Genomic DNA, 20,562 nt, shown 5'->3' on the forward strand with positions numbered 1-20,562 from the left:
AAAAAACAACATCTAACGTCCAGTTAATAATTGTTTTTGTATGTATTTTTTCAGTTCCTCGTTCATCTGTTGAAGATCAGTTGCAGTATGCAGTAAGAGAAGATGAAACATCAATCTGATATGAATGTGTTGTGAGTGCAGTGAAGCATCAGTCTGTGATCTCTCAATAACACATTCACAAACTGAATAACTGCACTCAATAACAATGAGTGAAAATCACAAATGAATTTTGGAGTGAATACCTTTAAGTGTGAATGTAATACAGGAGTCACTCCTATATTCACATGATCGAGTGAGAGTGTTGTAGTTTTAGTGTGATTAATTTGTTAAAACGCGTTTGGAATTGTTTTCTTAAGTTCTATAATATGACGTTTATGAGTGAAACAGGATATTTAGTGTTTATTTCAGCTAAAAATTAATTTCATAGACTGAACAATTTATTGTGTTTTGATGATAAATTATCCTTTTTTTTTTAACATTCTATCTTTTTGCCAAATCTCTATTATTTAAAGGGCACATGACTTTTATTGTTTTTTATTGTTGTGTTGTCTGAGGTCTACTTACTGTATGACATTTGCGTGATTTTTATATCCAAAAACATCAAAAGCCATAAGTAATCGACTATTTTGTACCCTGGTTTAGACTCTGACTTGAGAAATTCTTGGTTTTGATGGGTGGGCCGCATTTACGACTTGGAAGTAAACACCCATACTGCTATGATTGGATAACAGTTTTTCGTAGTCAAACTAGCTTTCAATACTCAATCTCATGTAATCAGAGTTTACTGTTAAGTGTCTTGCGAGTATTTAGTTTTTTTGGTATTTTATCATAAACCCTTTTCAGGCGTGTGCAACATGACACAACAAAAACATATTTGGACCCTTAGAAGAGAAGCCACCGCCAGCCACTAATAGTACTAAAGTGTTTTACTCACATAAATTTGCTGCGCCATTCTTCTCGGATCCAATATGATGGAACGCATTGCTTTTTAAACGTAGTCTCTCTGCAAATCCAGCGTCGACCTGTAGCTTGTTCCTCAAAGTTTTATCCAGCAAACACAGAGCAAATGTTACGTTTCCCTCAATGTCTCTCGATGAAAAACAATGGCACGCTTATGGTGGTTCTACCCTCTACCCTAAGGGGCGGGGCCCAAATGCTCTAAGCGGGAAAAAGCAGATAAAGGCGGGGTAACCTCGCTCCTTCTGATGACATAGCGAGGCACATTCCTGAACGGCTCATCTGAGTTGACTTTTTCAAAGGCAGAGCAGAATACACAGGGCTCAGTTTACTATCACCGTTTTTAACCAATTGGGGAACATAAACAGGCTGGGGGAACTCATATTAATGTAAAAAAACCTCAAAATGTGAAATTTTCATGCCATGTGCACTTTAAATGATGTTTTTATTAACAAAGTTCGGGAGGAACACGTTCAAATAATCAACCTAATCACCTCAACTACGACCAACTGTTGACAATCAGTAATCAGGTATCCACCTGATTGGCATCAACAGAAACCTATATAGACTGGAAACCAACTCACCCTCATTCCTCGATAGTTTCAGCAGGAATTGAACATTGCTTAAACTTAAGATAAACATCAACCAACGCCAACATCTTCTCTAAGAAGTTCCACAATCTTCATATCTCTCTCCAACCAACTCTTCCATCTACAAATCCACACCCCGCCGCAAAGCCACAAACTAAACAAGGAAGATCACAAAGCTACATCTCTACTCACCAAAAGGTTTTCCATCCTCGCAAGAGTGGTTTCGTCAGACAGCACCAGCAGGCCTTCAGCCTGTCCAGGTTGTGATCAAGATTCTGCCGCCAAGCCTCAATCATTTTTTCGCTCCGAAGATTGCTGCAAAGCAGCCTGCCATGCACTGCACGATGCAACACATCCCAGCGATACAGGTTTCCCATCCAGCTCAAGCATGTTTCCGCCAGTGGTGTTATAGCCCTGCTTTCACAAACCTTTCCGTCTAATTTCTAACCCTTTCCCCTGCCTGTGTCTCCACTATCGGGCTCGAGCACGAGGCTACCTCCGCTAGCAGCATATGCCCAGACGCCCCTACCTTTTCCCCCTTGTTTCCTTATAATTATAAATCAAACTGGTATGACATACAGCACACATTAATTCGTAACTTACATCATGTTGCCGGTTGCGCAAGAAATAACTTCAAAGCCACATGCACACTGGCAGTGGAAGCAGCTCCTGTTATCCAACAGCTACATTAATTTAATTCCATACGGGGAAACGCAATCGTTTTACATAAGGAACACAACCCGAGCCCATATTGATTCCTGCCCCGCGCTGCAGTTGACACATTGATGTTGTTCCGCTGGCTCGTGTGCGTACCCTGCTCTGGGGTGCTTTTCCCGAGCAACGGCATAACGCGCTGCTAAACCACCATACCGTGGATAGTTGGAGAGGCCAGCTGGCTTGTCATGACTATTTCCCGAAAACATAGCAACTTTGTCGCACATCCGTCGCTGAACTATGTTGGCTCAACAATAAAGTAAATGATGTCAAGACAAATTAATCTGTTCAGATCAATTTAATTTCCTATTATTGCTGTAAACTACATGCATCACATCTAAAGCTTTTGTTGTCACGTTTTAGTTCTCTGTTGTTTAAATCCAAGATTCGTCTTTCATTCGCAAGTTTCCTTCTACGTCACTCATTCCAGGGATTCCCCAGGGTCTTAAAGCTCGTTGTTATGCTCAGTTTTCCAAAAACAGCGCTTCAATTCTGTTTACAACCTAAAAGACATGAAACAGACTTTGTTTATATTTAGATTACGATTATAGAAATCACGGCATGCTGCTTTCTTATTTGTTTAAAAGCATGATCTACCCAAGTCTACATGTTATACTAACTATAGAACTATACTTCTAACCACAGCCGTCCAACTGATATTTGGACATTTAATGCGGCTGATAAATAACGTCACTGAGCCTGACTAAACTTACGAGCACTTTATTTGAGATCTTTTCAAATAAAAGATCATGTCATTTAATTCAACATGGATGAAAGTGCAATTTTAAATAAATTATTTATTGATAAATAATGTTCTATTAAAGAAGCGAATTTTGTTTGTAGCCTATTGCCATCAATCATAGTTCTTAGAAATAAAATTGAAATCGGCCAAAGCATGTATCAGCATGTCACAATTAAAGTAAAAATTGAAATTCTGAATTAGCCAAGGAAATTGGAACCAGTGCATCTTCACTTGAAACCCCCACCTCAAATGCCTCTTTAGATACCATCCTCCAAGCTGTATCCCCCAGAATCCTACAAACCTACCCAACCCCTTGAAAGAACTTCAAGACCTTCTACTCTTCTTACAACCTGTTTTTCCTGATTTTGTCCCTACTCACCATCTCATTCATATCCTACCTCAATCACCACAAGAACCTCAAAGCCAGCTCCATTAAAGGATACCTAAGTGGAATCCAAAATTTTCCACAAACTTCTTTTTCGGCTCACCCTCTCCAGTAATTGCTAGCACCCAGACATCCACGCTCGTTAGGAATCCAAAGAACCCACCCGTCCTGATGCAAGACAGCCAGTAACCTTAGAAATACTCACCATATGCATCTCCACCCTTTGTCGAGATTTCCAGTCCACCAACACTACCCTCATACTCTACGCAATGTTCATTCTGGCCAGCACTTGCAACTTCAATCCAAATAATCACCCAACAGTCTTCAGATCTATCACTTCCGGACAACGATACCATTTCTTATTCCATCAAACAAAGCAAGACAGACCAAGTGAGAAAAGGCCATTCCATTTACATCTTCAACTTCCAAACACCAATTCAACCATACCAGACTCTCCTAGCATATCTACATTCCAGCGACTCCCAGGCTAGATCCACATCAAACCCATCAAACCCTGACTCAAATCGGCAGGTTACACGCTTCCGGTTCCAAAACACCTTAAATCTGTCCTACTCATATCTGGCTTCCCAGCAGACCTGTTCTCCAAAACCTACATTCGATTGAATCGCTCCAACATCAGAGAAGCTCAATGAACCTTCATCAGCGGATCCCACCAGCTCCATCCCACCAGCTCCAAGACCACATAAACTATCAGACTTTATCCACTGCCGCAGCAGTGATGTTTCCTCTGCTCCCGCAGGAGCCCCCCCCCCTTTTCCCTGCACTCTACTGACCTCCACTGCTATGGAAGTGGTTTCCCTCTGCTCCCGCAGGAGCCCTCCCTTCCACAATTTCTCCACCGCCACAGCAGTGATGTTTTCCTCTGCTCTAACATCAAACCGCTCCCACATCAGAGAAACCCAACAAACCTTCATCAGCGGATCCCACCAGCTCCAAGACTGTATAAACTATTAGACTGTATCCACTGCCGCAGCAGTGTCATTTCTCTGCTCCCGCAGGAGCCCCCCCCCCTTTTTTCCATGATCTCTACTAACCCCCACTGCCATGGAAGTGGTTTCCCTCTGCTCCCGCAGGAGCCCTCCCTTCCACAATTTCTCCACCACTACAGCAGTGATGTTTCCTCTACTCTCATATCAAACCGCTCCCACATCAGAGAAACCCAATCAACCCTCATCAGCGGATCCCACCAGCTCCAGGACAACACAAACTATAAGACTCTTTCCACTGCCACAGCATTGATTTTCCCTCTGCTCCCGCAGGAGCCAGCTTTTTACTAAAATCCACTGCCGCAGTAGTGGTGTTTTTACCATCTCCCGCAGGAGATCTGTTCTCCATTGCTGCAGCGGTGCCATTTTCTCTGCTCCCGCAGGAGCCCTGCTTTTACTAATCTCCACTGCAATAGCAGTGATGTTTCCCCTGCTTCCGCAGAAGCCCTACTCTCCACTGCCGCAGCAGTGACTTTCCTCTGCTCCCGCAGGAGCCCTGTTTCCACCGCCGCAGCGGTGTTGTTTCCTCTGCTCCCGCAGGAGCCCTGCTTTCACTAACCTCCACTGCCTATGCAGTGATGTTTCCCTCTGCTCCCGCAGGAGCCCGTTTCCACTGCCGCAGCAGTGATGTTTCCCCTGCCTCCTGCAGATGCCTGTCCCTCCACCGCCGCAGCAATGTTGTTTCCTCTGCTCCGCAGGAGCACCGCTTTCCCAAAACTCCACTGCCACAGCAGTGATGTTTCCTCTGCTCCCGCAGGAGCCCTATTTTTCACAATTTCTCCACTGCCGCAGCAGTGATGTCTGTACTGCTCCCGCAGGAGCCCTACCTTTCACAAACTCTCCACTGCCGCAGCAGTGATGTTTCCTCTGCTCCCGCAGGAGCCCTAATTTTCACAATTTCTCCACTGCCGCAGCAGTGATGTTTCCTCTGCTCCCGCAGGAGCTCTAATTTTCACAATTTCTCAACTGCCGCAGCAGTGATGTTTCCTCTGCTCCCGCAGGAGCCCCACCTTTCACAATCTCCACTGCCACAGCAGTGTCACTTTCCCTGCTCCCGCAGGAGCCCTGCTTTTCACAATCTCTGCTCCCGCAGGAGCCCTGTTTTTCCCAACCGCCGCAGCGGTACTATTCCCTCTGCTCCCGCAGGAGCCATGCCTTCTAACAATCTCCACTGCCACAGCAGTGTCACTTTCCCTGCTCCCGCAGGAGCCCTGCTTTTCACAATCTCTGCTCCCGCAGGAGCTCTCTTTCTCCACCGCCACAGCGGTGCTGTTTCCTCTGCTCCCACAGTTTTCCACTGCTCCCGCAGGAGCCCTGTTCTTACAATTTCCCCACTACCGCAGCAGTGATGTCTCCTCTGCTCCCGCAGAAGCCCTGTTTCTCCACCGCCGCAGCGGTGCTGTTTTCTCTGCTCCCGCAGGAGCCCTGCTTTTCACAATTTCCAACTGTCACAGCAGTTATGTTTTCTACGATCCCGCAGGAGCCCCGTTACCTCCCACTTTACATTCAGCAATTTTTGGGGGGACACACACAGTTCCCGGCTGCTGTCCGATGCTAGTTTGCGATCTTTTGGGGGATTGTTCTGGGTTCGGGCCTAAGGCTGAGCCCGGAACCCTCTCCCCGCCAGGAAGCGCTCCGGGCTCAGTCCATTAACAAGCTCGGAGCCCTCTCCTCGGACAGCACGCCAAATACGCATATTAATAACTCTGTTCTGAATTATTTGTAAGTGTGAACTCGTGAAATGATGTTTTTATTAACAAAGTTCGGGAGGAACACGTTCAAATAATCAACCTAATCACCTCAACTACGACCAACTGTTGACAATCAGTAATCAGGTATCCACCTGATTGGCATCAACAGAAACCTATATAGACTGGAAACCAACTCACCCTCATTCCTCGATAGTTTCAGCATCCCTCCACCTCCCCTTCTCCGCACGATTGCCTAAGTCACCTTACTAACCAGAACAGGGGGGATTGTTCTGGGTTCGGGCCTAAGGCTGAGCCCGGAACCCTCTCCCCGCCAGGAAGCGCTCCGGGCTCAGTCCATTAACAAGCTCGGAGCCCTCTCCTCGGACAGCACGCCAAATACGCATATTAATAACTCTGTTCTGAATTATTTGTAAGTGTGAACTCGTGAATGTTATCATGAGTTTTTAACCATCCGTGTTGTTTTTTATTCAATTTATTAATATCACTTCTTTTGAGTATAAGCATGTTTTCTTTGTTGCTGTTTGTAAGATGCTGAGTGAGATGCATTCTAGTTAGAAATGAAGAGTTTGGTTCCGAGATAACTAAGTTTTTTTTTTTTTGTCACAACGTTTTTTATTGTGTTATCATGTTTTTATTGTGTTTTATTGTGCTACTTAGCTGTATTTTTTTTAGATATGAAGGCTTAAATCAAAACAAAACTGCAGTTTGATTGATATTAACTTGAATGCACAATTAAAAAACGATTTTTTAAAAATTAAAAAAAGCATTAACTCGTTTTGGAACCTCTTTGGAAACTCTTCAAATGTATTCGAGTGTGGTTAGCCTTGGTTTGATGTGTGATGACGTGTGGCAAAAAAAAAACTCTTGTTATGGTGAGGTGGCCTCACCACAAGTGCAAATCACAATGAGAAACTGCATAGTTTAATGCTCATTGTACTATAAAGTCAGTGTACTATATTTACTGTGATGTGTGAAAATAAAAAGAAATTGGACACTGCTTTGTTTTTCACGTGTTCTGTGCATGTTCTTTTAGTCTCTTATTAAAAGAAGGAATTGTTTTTGTACTTTGTTCTGTGCATTTTACTAACGCGCTCTTTAAATAACAAAAACAATATTGCGCCATTGACTTTAGACCAGGTTTTAGTTGGTCAACGCTGCACAAATTGGAGAAAATGCATTTGCTATATAAAGAACGTGACGCTAGACGTGAAAATGATAACTGCGCTGGGCCGAAACTAGCAAAAAACACTTGCGTTGTGCATTGTGCTGCATTGTGCCAGGTGTATGACAGGGCCCTTAGTGGCTACTGTACTGCAGGTAGTGTTACATACAGTACACAGTCCAAGCTTAAATATCTTTAGGGATCAGGAAATGTTGTGAGTCAAAAAGGCATCTATTCATATTTCTGGTTTTCGTTTGTCAATTAAAAGAGGCTTTATTGACATATGTTTGAAAAAAAACAATGCTTATTGCCTAAGCATCGAAATACAATTTGTAATATAATCATTTCTAGTATTAAGCCTGATTAATATTAGTATTATATTAATAATAGTATTAATATTGATGTATTATATGGTTTATCATGTGTGTGTGCTTAACTGTTAAGTGATCATTCCCTCAGGTTGTGATGTTGATACATATCGGGCAGCAATATATGCCAAGTGTCTTTCCACTGGGACTGGAGGTCAATTAATATGAAATTTGTTATAACAGAGATACCTGATGTCTGTCTCGATCTTAAGTTTTTATAAAGCTTTACTGGATTAAAGATGGGTGAAAGAGGAGTTGTTTGATTTTTGTTTTAGTGTTGTAATATTCTTATTGTTATTATATCTTGTTGTTTGTCTATTATTATATATTTTTGTATTAAATACATATATATATATTGAATCTGTCCCCAGATTCCTTCTTGTGTCTTCTCTCAACCCTTTGAAATAACTGTTAAGATGACCATAGCATATTATACAATTTTAATTTTACCTGATGATGAGCTTATTTATTTTATAATGATTAAGTTAATACATAGCTCAACATGGAGCTCTTGACAACAAAATTGCTTAAAACGTCAAAAAGTTTGACTTTGTTAGTATAGAGTTGTTAGTATTTGGTGAAATACTGCATTGGTTGAAGTTTGTCAGCTCTCCAAAAGATGGCGCTGTCACCAGGGTCTTAGAACAGAACTGCAGTCCTGAAACTGCAGCCTCCTCTACTGCAGCAATATATAATTGGATGATTGTGTAGTGAAGATGTTATTTGACTTCCACACACGAGGGGTCGCTGTGTTCATTATTGTTTCACTGAGTCCTTCATTAACAAATTTATTTCCCTTTAAGAAGGTAAGAACTTCGCTTTTCCTCATTCATTAATTTCTCTGAATCAGCTGTAGATGAAAGTAAAGCACTGTTCATGATCTCTTATATCTGGTGTTTGGTTTTGTGGTCTGTGTGAGTTTAATAAAGTTTATCAAACAGAGAGAATCTTTAAACAATGACACAGATGAGAGTAAAGAAGATGCGCTATGAGTCCTATTGGGCGGTTTCCCAGACAGGGCTTAAGCTTTGTCCCAGAATAACTTAAATTTTACTGTTGTCTGGATTAAAAATATCTGACTCTGAAATATCTTAAAATATATCAGTGCTATTGTTGTTTTTGAAGATTCACACCAGTAATGTTTATTTATAAATTATGCTTTTAAAAATTGACTTAAATATCCCAATTTATCTAAGGCCTAGTCCTGGTTTAAGCTAACCCCTGTCCAGGAAACTGCCCCTATGAGTTTAACACAATCTGAGTTTAAACAACAAACAGTCATGAACCAGATTATTGTACATTTATAGAGGATGATGATGATCATGAACTCCAGCAACTTCTTCATCTCTCAGTTTCTCCTTACAACAATCAGTTTGATGCACAATCATCATGTGACTGAAACTGTTGGAAACTTTCTTTGTAGTGGTTGCTATGTGACTTTAAGTGAGCTGCTATGTGGTTTCTAGGCTGTTGTAAGATGGTTGCTATGATATTGTGGATGTGGTTTTCTCGTCTCTATGGTTCTTGTTACTCTGTGAGATGTGTTGTCCGTTTCATTCATTTCCCCTAACCCTAACCCCCCCCATAGCATAATATTTCTATAGACCTATGCAATTATTGGCAACACTTTACAATTCTTATTTGTTAACATTAGTTAATGTATTAACTAACATGAACTAATCATAAGCCGTACATGTGTATTTGTTAATCTTTGTTTACATTACTTAACAAAAATACAGCTATTCATGGTTTATTCATGTTAATTCACAGTGCATTAACTTTGTTAACAAGATTTAAATGATGTATTATTAACATTAACAAAGATTTAAAAAATAGCTTTATAAGTGCAGTTCATTACTAGTTCATGTTAACTAATGTAGTAAACTAATGTTAACTAATGAACCTTATTGTAAAGTGTTACCCAATTATTTGTTAATTATATTAAAATATGTAAATCACTTTTACAATTTATATAAGCTCCTTATACTATTAATGTAAACTGTTTTATTTATATTCCATTTAAACAGGTCTAAATAGCAACTAGCCGGCCTGAAAAATGAAATTAAACTTGTTGAACTCACCTCTCAACATGTATTTTACAATCATTTTAACCCCCCTGGGCAATGCTGTCACTGTTACAAACTGTACAGCATGCAAGATTGTTATTACTTTTAACTCTTTTAAGACAGGGGTACACTTTCGTGTAGTCTGGCGTAAAATGTGTCTTATATTTTCGCCTTTGGGGCGCTGACGGCGCTCCTGTTTCTAGATAATTCGGTTCGGGAGAAGAGATAAAAGCCCACCCACACTGACAATTGATTGGCTGATTTACCGAAACAGGCCAATCAGGATGCTCTCGGTCTTACATGCGTTTATTGAGGCACACACAGACGCAAGGTCTCCGTCTCTGCCGTGCGCGCGCTAAATAATATATTCACATAGCTTTCGAAAACCGGGACATTCAGTGTCCCGGGAGAGTTGATAATTTTCCCGGGACAGGTTAGTAAAAAGAAGGACAATCCCGGTAAAACCGGGACAGGTGGCAACCCTAGTTTCGTGACGTTTTATTTATTGTTTTCTCATTTGTTTTCTGTTTTTTAAACCATTTTCGCTTGGGTTTAGGGTTAGATTTCACATTTGTTTAAGCAGGTTATTTAATATACAGGTTTCTCTAAGTTTTTATCTATATTTAAGCCATGGTCGCTTGGAGTTGGGGTTAAAGTTGGGGTTTGGGTTAGGATGTCATTTTTATATAACAAAAAGTTGTTCTAACCCTAAACCCAAGCGAAAATGGTAAAAAAAACAGAAACAAATGAGAAAACAATAAATAAAACGTCACGAAACGATTCGCCATATAAGTGAATGGGAAGGACTGGCGTATCATATGCACGCAAAATCGGAATTTGGCGTATCTATTGCACGATAATCACACTGCGTGTCATTTGTACGCTTTTTGGTGAGAATGGGTTGGTTATTTGCTCGAAATAGCTTGTAGGAAAAGATTGTTACCCATGTCTAATAGCCTCTGTTTCAGTGCATTTCAGATTGTGCCATTTTGCGGTGGTCATTACATATTTATGAGCTGCTGTTCCTTTGGCCACGCCCCACTACTAACGTCATGTGCGCATGCGCAATGGTATCGCCAGCAGTACAGGCTGTATTATTATTTTATATATTATTATTAACGGTTTATGTATTGCCAACAGACAAATCAAGCAAAAAAGTATCACTAATAAGTACATTCCAGGAGAAGAAACTCATGACACATAATGATTCCAGAGTAAATTGTGATGTAGCAGTCTCAACAATAGACTTGTTTTGCCCTGGACAATGCTAACATATTCCCGTTATAAAACATTTTCAAATGCATTATTTTCGCAAATTACAGAAATTTAGCCCCGTCAGAGGATGTATACTGCTTGTGGACAGCATGCTAATTGCTAGAATCTAGCAGGAGGACCGCCGTATCTTGGGAAATTGATAGACACTCGGGGGTACGTTAGGCTTGTCGGAAAAGCCAGGTCGGTAAGGCCCGGTCTTGATTAGTTTGGCAAAACACGTTTAGTTTGGCAAAACACTATTACTTAGTTAGTTCATGTAGAATTGTAAAGTATAAGCAAATATTTATTTTAACTTTCGAAGAGTATGGTCAGGAGAAACCACTCTGCAAACTAACTAGCATAGCGGTTAGCCACCTCATTGTTCTCAATGCTAAAACACACACACAAGTTCACCTCCTCGATGTGCACTAATTCATGGGCGGGATGATGTTTAGCATCAGAGTATGGGCTCTGTTTTGAGGTACAGATGCTCTAGCATCATAAATGTAGTATTTTGTGAAAGAAGTCCAGATGACAACATGCAGAATATAAATGTGACTTCTTACCGTTGTGTTGATATAACGATCGCAAATCGGATCCAGTCTGTTTCAGATGTGTGAATAATCCATGAAAACCGTCCAATAAAATACATCAAATGTTTGTCCACTAATGCGTATAATCCGTGAAATATAGATATATAGTCTGTTTACATCAGATTTTGCATGAACGTCTTGTAATAGAATATCGTAACACTGTAGATTACACTTTAGGTTCCGATAAAAACACGTTAAAACTTTGTTTTTAAAAGTAGGCGAGAGTATAATACATAATATCCAAATAGCGCTGTTATTTCCTTGAGACATGATAACAGTATAGAGTATATCAGTGAAGTGACTGCCCTTTAGTTACCTGGTGGGTGGAGACCTGGGTAGTGGGGTGGTGGGCCGGAAAATTAAAACAGAATGTGACGACAAGGCTAGTTACGTAACAACGGAGCTGATTGTGAAACCGTGCAATCTAAGACTCAAGGCAGAGGACATTCAGAAACCTGTATCTCACTCAAAACAGCATGGATGGATTTTTTCAAGTTTGTATGTGTGTGGAAGCACCAGACACACAAAAGAACACCACAAAACCCATAAAAAGTTAGTTTTTCATAATATGGGCACTATAAAACATTGGGACAGTTTCCCGGAGAGGGTTTAGATTAATCCAGGTTTAGCTTAAATGTCCTAATAGTTATATTAGGACATTTAAAGCTGCAATCTGTAAATTTTTTTCAGTTAAAATAAACAAAAATCTGTTATTGAATATTTAGGAAAAAATCAGTGTTTAAAATGATCTCATTACCTTGCCTCAAGTCACAATGCTATGAGTATAATAATGATTGTTAATTTAAGTCGTTGTTAATTAATCTTTGCTCAATGATGTCACATTCATAAACAAAGCAGAGGAGACGGCAGCTACTTCATCTCATGTGCTCCGGATGGGACTGTGTAGCTTGTTAAGGCAACAGTTGTTCAGAGTTTAGACGTGTCATCTATGACGGCTTATAATCTGTAAAATTTCCAACGCCGATCATGGGGACCGCTGTGTAAATATGTCAGTTTATTATGTTCTTACACCTGGGGAAATCATCTGTTAAAACTGTGAAAGCTCAAATTGCGGAGAGTCTCCAGTTAAACAAGAGTAAACATCAGGAGGGCTTTTCAACATCTAAAGGGATTACAGCTTCCTCTGAACCCGTAAGGCATCTGTTGAAACACTCATGTCATCATTTAGTCAAAACAAATGCATTAGATAACAGATGCATCTGTGAGGTTTTTAACTTGATGTATAATCCAGTAAGCAAGTCTAAATGCTTAAAAACATACTGTAACATCAAACTCCTTAACAATCTTGATCTCTGGTATCGTTAATATCTGTAGCACAAATGATAGTTATTATGTCTTCTCAAGCATCACTGTTGTCTATAGTCACAGGTATAGCAGCACACACATCAGTGTTAGGGCTTTAATGTAGTTTAGCTCATTGTGGTTTTAGTTTCCGTTCTTTGTTGTAAACCAATGTGTAAAAAAGACATCAGTCATCAGCTTTAAATAGATTTAATCCATTAATTTACAAATAGTATCACTATTATGTGCAGTCAATGACAAAGGAATGTTGTATTACTCCATTTGATTCTGTATGAAAATGTCATACATTACTAATGTGTAACAAGTTTTATATACGCACATCAAAATACAACTAGCTACATGGTATTGTACAGGAAGTTTTGAGGTTTTAGCACAAAGTGTTTTAATGTGTAAGGGTCAGTCATCAGTAGATCATTATGGAGTTGATTTCTCTTCCTCTAGTTCTCTGTGAGTATTATCTTTTCTTTATGGATTTAACTACACATCAATTATTGTCACATTGTTTACAGGATCAAGTCTTTACTGCCCCTGTATTTTTAATAAATCTGCTCAGGTATTGTTTTGTGTGTCTGAAATTAATGCTTATATTGTATGTGAATGAGGGACATCAGTGTGTTGTTCAGTTTTGTTTTGCAGCTATTGTTCATTTGCCCATAAGTAGATATAACAGATAGTAAGTGTGTACTTATGGTCCTGTATTTATGATGTGAAACTCACTATTGGCTCGTGCTGTTACAAAATGTTTGGCTAAACAGCACAAACAGCAGCATGAGATTATGTGTAATGTGTAAGAGCAACAACAGCATTAAAGATTCTGTAGCTGAGATGAAGATAATTTTACTGTAGTAAAAAGTTTGTGGAAAAGGTAAACTTACAGTATGTACTTGTTTTTATAGAAAGTCTTTTTAACAATCCAAATCAATTCAGATAATTTAGTATTAAACTTGGACAGATTGTTGACAGTGAGTTTCATTTATCTTATCAAAGATTTTCCACATATAAGATTTTCATATGTAAATGTACACATTCATATTTGAGTTACTTTTTCAAAAAAGTAATGTAGGTTACTTTTTTAGTTTTATTTATTCTATAAAAAATTTATGTAGGCTACTGAATTAAACTAAATGTAGTCACATTATGCACTCTATGCGTACACGCCTGTGCGGGAACCAGTTTGAGTCAGAAACTGAGATGGCAGGCCAGAGCTCGACATTTTTGGGATAAAATATGTAATTTCTGAATGCAGAACTTTACATATAACCGTAATGTAGGCTACTACAACCATGCAACTGGCAAGCAACTGTTTATTTTATTTTTTTATTTTAATCACATTACTCATCTTGTTTTTCTTTTTAGGCATCTGTATTAAATGTAAATATATTAGTTATGACATTTTATGTCAACAATCTGATTTAACATTAGCAATAAATACAAATAAAACACTGCACAGTCCTCACTGTTTGCATTGAATGTGCTGCTGCAAAAGTTTTTCAGTTGAGTTGTGAGTGCTTTTCATTTTTTGTGTGTAACAGGGATGAGGCCAAAATGTTTAAACTGAGTGGACCTCAATGCATACTTTTAAATGACATAATTTTACAATATAGTGATTACATGGATTACATTACGTTTTTTTTAGTCATGGATCGGAAAATTTTCGGATCATCAAAAAATGGATATAAGGAAAATAACTTGGAGCCTTATTTTCTACAGTTGGCATCTGATTTTATTGCACCGCCTTTGACATACCTTTTTAATCTTTCTCTGGATACAAATGAAATTCCACTTATATGGAAATCCGTATTTGTTCTTCCTCTGTTAAAAGGGGGAGACCCGACAGATTTAAATAATTACAGACCCATCTCAAAGTTGTCTGTCTTGGCAAAGGTTATGGAAACTCTAGTGAATGAACAATTGAAAGAGTTTCTAAATGCAAACAATATTCTGTCTAATTTTCAGTCAGGTTTTCGAAAAAACACAGCACAACTACCGCAGCCCTAAAAGTAGTAAATGATTTGATTGATTCTTTAGATAAGAGACAACATTGTGCAGCTCTTTTCATTGACCTATCGAAGGCTTTTGATACTGTGGATCATGCAATATTGAAACAAAGACTTCTCAATTGTGGGTTGTCAGAACAAACAGTTTGCTGGTTTAATAATTATTTATCAGGTAGATCTCGGTGCGTAAAGGCAGATGGCTTCATTTCCAGCCCTCTTAGTATATCCAAGGGTGTGCCCCAGGGATCAGTGCTGGGACCACTTTTATTTATATTATATATCAACAGTCTTGATCAAAATGTTTCAAATGCGAATTTCCATTTCTATGCCGATGATACTGTGATTTACTGCTCTGCAACAACTCCAAATCAAGCTCTTTGTCAGCTACAACTTGCTTTTGATATTGTACAAAGTACCTTGTTCGATTTAAAACTAGTCCTGAATGACGACAAAACAAAACTTATGTTGTTTTCCAGTGCAAAATCAAAGTTACATAACCTTCTACCCATCACTACTTCTCAGGGCTTCGAAATTGAGTCAGTATCTCAATACAAGTATTTAGGTATCACAATTGATGACTCACTCTCTTTCAAACCTCACATTCAGCAGCTGGTAAAAAAACTAAATTGAAACTGGGTTTTTATTTTAGAAACAAGTCGCGTTTTTCTTTTGAGGCCAAAAGGAGACTTGTTGCTGCCACCTTCTTGTCAGTGCTGGACTATGGCGATGTTATATACATGCATGCGTCCATAACAAGTTTGAAATTGTTGGATCCTGTTTATCATGGAGCTCTTAGGTTTATCACAAATTTTAAAGCACTAACTCATCACTGTTCTTTGTATGAGAGGGTTGGTTGGTCTGCATTGTCTACCCGTAGACTTACTCATTGGTTCATTTTTATCTATAAAGCTATTCTCGGTCTGCTTCCCCCATACCTTCAATCTTACATTAAAAAGAAAGGTACAGGATATTGTCTTCATTCTGAGGACCTATTAGTTTTGTCTGTCCCTCAAGTTCGGTCTGAATTGGGAAAAGGGGCTTTTAAGTATGCGGCCCCCTGTGCATATATATATATATATATATATATATATATATATATATATATATATATATATATATATATATATATATATATATATATATATATATATATATATATATATATATATATATGAAACTTTGGATATTTTATAACCTTGTAACTTACTATTTATTGTACTGTGTTTTATGTTATATGTTACATGTTGTTATGTCTGTAACCTTGTTAATTTGTGCTGCTGCCTGTCTTGGCCAGGACGCTCTTGGAAAAGAGATTTTTAATCTCAATGAGTTTTCTTTCTAGTCAAATAAGGGTAATAATAATAAGGAAAATAAAATAAGAACAAATCAATAAATCATAAGCATATAACAATAGAAAATAATAAAATACCAAGTAAAGTATTAGGGCTGGGCCGATACCACATTTTCTTGTCTGATACCGATGTTGATACCACAACCTTTAGAATCTGTCGATACCAATCCCGATCCAATACCATCTCTATTGCCATTTTAATCAATTAAGCTGCAAATAATACATTTGTTAGCCATAAAAATGTTAACTAAATGTGTGAAGTAAACCTAAGTATGATAAACATCATTTCATATCATCTCATATTTAAACATCATACATCAAGAGATAACTTACCAGAGAGTGATACGAGCATTACATCTTGACTGAGAACAGGTGAGAGGACAACACGACACAGCAATTCGCAAAAATGATAGCAAAAGACTTAAAGCTGCTTAATGTTATGAAGCACATGCTTTGACTGGATGTATTTAAAAACGCACAGTTATGGTGCACATCCACAACGGAGGTTAAACTTTACTAGTACATAAATGTGTGAAGTAAACCATAACTTAAGTATGATAAACATCATCTCATATCATGAACCTCTGGACAGGTCTCATCTATTGCTTATGCTTAGCTACGGTTTCTACTTGCCGCTCTTTATAGCATGTTGCTTATGTCACGCTTTTATGGCATGTTGCTCAGTAAGTCGCCTTTACGCCAAGTCGCCTTGACAGTTAAGGTCCGAGTTGGTATGTAGTTCTCCCCGAATTCTCCCCATTTTCACCAATATCGGACTAATACCGATACAGAATATTCGGATCGACCCACCCCTATAAAGTATAACAATATTTAGGAACAGATTCCTTTTGTCCTCTGTTGTTTGATTAACATAAGTACACAAACATAAGCAGATTGCATAAGTTTGTGGGTATACTGCCATTTTAAGACTGGATAGGCACAGACACATTTGTTTGTGTTCACTTTAAGAAATAACTGGCTATTTACATGATAATACTTGCCAAGTGGTATTTCAAGATAATCTGAGGTGTATGTGTCCTGTCTAAAAAAACAAACGGTGCTATATAGCACCAAAACAATTGCTTTGGATCGTAACGATAGAAGAACCATTTTAGTGCCATATAGCACCGGTGAAGAACCAGTGAAGCACCAGTGAAGCACCAGTGAAGCACCAGTGTAGAACCATATAGGGGCCATATAGCACCACATATGGTTCTACATAGCACTATATGGTTCTACACAGGTGCTTCACTGGTGCTTCACTGGTTCTTCACCGGTGCTATATGGCACTAAAAATGGTTCTTCTATCGTTACGATCCAAAGCAACTGTTTTGGTGCTATATAGCACCGTTTGTTTTTTAGAGTGTGTGTTTGCGTGCTTTTTGAATAGCGTGTCTCTGTGCGTGTCCATTTGAATATGTGTGTGCATCTTTGGGCACAGAAAACATTGCACTTTAACATCTTGCGCTCAAATTGTTTAAAATGGCTTGAATGTTAACACTTGTAAGGTTTAGAAACACATGCAAATGATAATCTTTCTTTTTATAACAAACAGGTAATTCAAGGTATTTATTTCTAAATGATGCGTATTTGATCGATTATTATTAAAGAGATCATTTATGGGTGATTTCTTTGCTTTTGTTTCTCCTCTGACTGGGTGGGCCAGCCGCCAATCTGAGTGGGCCAGTGCCACCCTGGCCCTTAGCCTCACCATTGGTGTGTATGAAAATTTGTGACACAGAAAACATTAGGTAATTGTCACTTTAAGCCCAAAACTGCTTAAAGAATACACTGTTTCAGTATACTGACCAACATCCAGCTGGTTATGCATGGTCACCTAAAGGTGCATTGTGTAATGTTAAGAAGGATCTTTTGAAAGAAATGCAATATAATCTAGAGTACTCTACAACCAATGTAATCTTTAAATTGTGCATGTGCACAGTCGCATAGGCTCATTGAAGGTCCCGAGTTCAGTGCAATTTTAGCCTCTGCAAAAAAAAAATATCTGAAGACTTAGCGCCCACACAGGAAGCAGCAGTGGCCACAGAAAAAGCATCATAAAACAGGTAAATCATATAGGCACGTGTCTTTCTTTCAGAATGTAATTTAAGAATCAGTGCGACCTGTGTTCTCATCTATATTTCTAAACTTGGACGTCTAAATCAAGCTGTTTAGATTTGTTATGGCTAAAGTGCTAATTCGACAGGCAAATGACACCACAATGCGTATGTATTATGGCAAAACTTGCATTTTAAATCGCTTGCATTTAAAATCATGAAAACGCATGCCGTGATGGTGCTTGGTTCAAGATTCATAGTCGAGTTGAAATCCAGATTTACAGCTCCTGTCAAAAAGTTGCACAAAGAGATTCTGTGGACTCATTGCATGTTGTTCTCCTAAGTTTTATATGATGCTCTGCAGAAAATAAACTTGTCAAACTCATGACAATGATTATCCACGAGAAAGGCAACAGATCTCAGAATGATAAAGTAGCACAACCTCTATCCCCATCAGACAGACAGTCTTTGTGCCATTCACCATGATCAGTCATCTTTATAAACTGAAAGCCCAGGTTCATGTAAATCTGTAACCATCTCCCAGTAAAATGAAAATGTATTACACTGCAAATACATTAAAATAATGAACTAAATCTACTTAAAAATGATGCATGTACAACAACAAAAGCACGTGTAGCAGTACGGCACCGAGTGGGTACTAGAGTTGAGTAAGAGTTACCACACTGTTACCAGATGACAATATATGATCGACTACGCCACCCTGGAAACCCAGGGAAATAGCCCTAAGGGCACACAGGTTCGTTCTGAGTGGGTGGGTGAGAGGACATGAGTCAAATATAGAAAAATAGAAAAGTTTTATTTGTCAATATTCTATAAATAGTTGGAAATTTCACTTTAAAACTTAGACTGGCATTTTAAACATGATCAAGAAGAAGCTACTCAAGACACACAACAATTCTCAATTTTAAGAATCTCAAGAGCAGAGGTATCTGGAGGTCCAGGCCGGCTGCCAAATTTGGAAACCTACTCGCCAAAATAATCCACTACAAATACCCACACACACACACGTGAAGGGTTAAAATGTCAGAAGACACACAGCACTAAGTGTGAATACACCACACAAATGGCGACGTTGCTTGCATCCTCCAGAAACCCCATAGCTCCTGTAACCAGACAAAAATTGAAAACACACAAAAATAAAAAAAACAATCCAAAATAATAACACATGTCAAATAATCCAAGGGTCTAACCACATCACATAAATAAGACCCAATACCACAAAACACATTGACATTAACATTAAATTAAACCAAATAAACATACATATGAGGTGCTTCAGACCAGTGGAAGTGAATAAACTGGGGCCAGATGAAACGCCCAACCAGTTGCACAGTCAGAGGAATAGTGGACATAATACCCAGTAGCCAGTAGAGTCACAACGGTTGCTATGGGGATAAACGTCGAGGCAAAACAGCGACGCAGTCGCAATTATACACGATCACAGTTCATCATTGGTACGCTCTCGCGACTAGCCCAAGAGGCTCTCAGTTATGCAGGGAAGTCCTGCTGAGCAGAAAGATAATATTAAAAACAGAAACAAATATTAACACAAAAAGCTATAAGTGTACATACCGCAGAACGATCCCGCCGCGCAAACCGCTCTGCAGTCGCGCACCATCTTGCAGTAAAGCAACTCAGTCAGGAACACCATGCTATCAATGACATGCTATCAATGCCACCAAAAACAAAATGTAAATAATTAGCCGCGGTCAATTTCTTGCTATATAAAACCGGCTACTCATACCTGTGTGGCGTGGGCAGCCAACACACAGCAGACGAGGAAACCAGCTTACAGTCCAAGCCTGCGGCAACCACGGATGACGTCACAAGGCCGATACCAAGACGCATGCAATATGACAAACACACATCCCTTATATCAACCAAGAAAGGGGCGGGGCTTAAATTAAGCACAGGTGAATGAAATCCTCACTAACGAATTCAGTCACCCTGCTACATTCCACCCCCACATTATGAATCGTCGACCCGACGATTAGTTCCCAGCCCCAAGAGACTCACTTCTATTGTGGGACCTAACGAACACCGAGGAAGACCCTTATTACAGGTCTTCTTGCCACGACGGCCACCCAGCGAGAAACAAGTGATCCACAAGGTTCTCTGCCTTGACGGCTATACCATAAAAAGAGAAACACTGGTTACAAGTGCTCTTGTCATGATGGTTATACAGCGAGAATGACAATGAATACACAACGAGAAACAAGTGATACACAAGGTTCTCTGCCTTGATGGCTATACAATAAAAAAA

The 20,562-nt window shown here is 39.2% G+C and overlaps 1 protein-coding gene and 1 long non-coding RNA gene across 2 annotated transcripts in view; one reads left to right on the top strand and one right to left on the bottom strand.

The window, feature by feature from the left end:
• The window catches only part of LOC135769179 (leukocyte immunoglobulin-like receptor subfamily A member 3), a 199,657-nt gene extending 195,319 nt beyond the window's left edge, over window positions 1-4,338 (top strand). The window contains exon 11 of the mRNA XM_073813746.1: window positions 55-4,338. Within this exon, the coding sequence (XP_073669847.1) occupies window positions 55-119 (65 nt within the window). The 3' untranslated portion in view covers window positions 120-4,338. The remainder of the gene's footprint in view (window positions 1-54) is intronic.
• Window positions 4,339-19,678: 15,340 nt separating this feature from the next.
• On the bottom strand, window positions 19,679-20,189 carry LOC135733802 (uncharacterized). Its single transcript, XR_010527016.2, has 3 exons — window positions 20,044-20,189; window positions 19,872-19,965; window positions 19,679-19,802 (listed from the first exon to the last, which is right to left on the bottom strand). It is a non-coding gene; the product is annotated as an uncharacterized lncRNA (long non-coding RNA).
• Between the last annotated feature and the right edge of the window lie 373 nt (window positions 20,190-20,562).

This window comes from Paramisgurnus dabryanus, chromosome 3, assembly GCF_030506205.2.
Source record: "Paramisgurnus dabryanus chromosome 3, PD_genome_1.1, whole genome shotgun sequence".
Lineage (NCBI taxonomy): Eukaryota > Metazoa > Chordata > Actinopteri > Cypriniformes > Cobitidae > Paramisgurnus > Paramisgurnus dabryanus.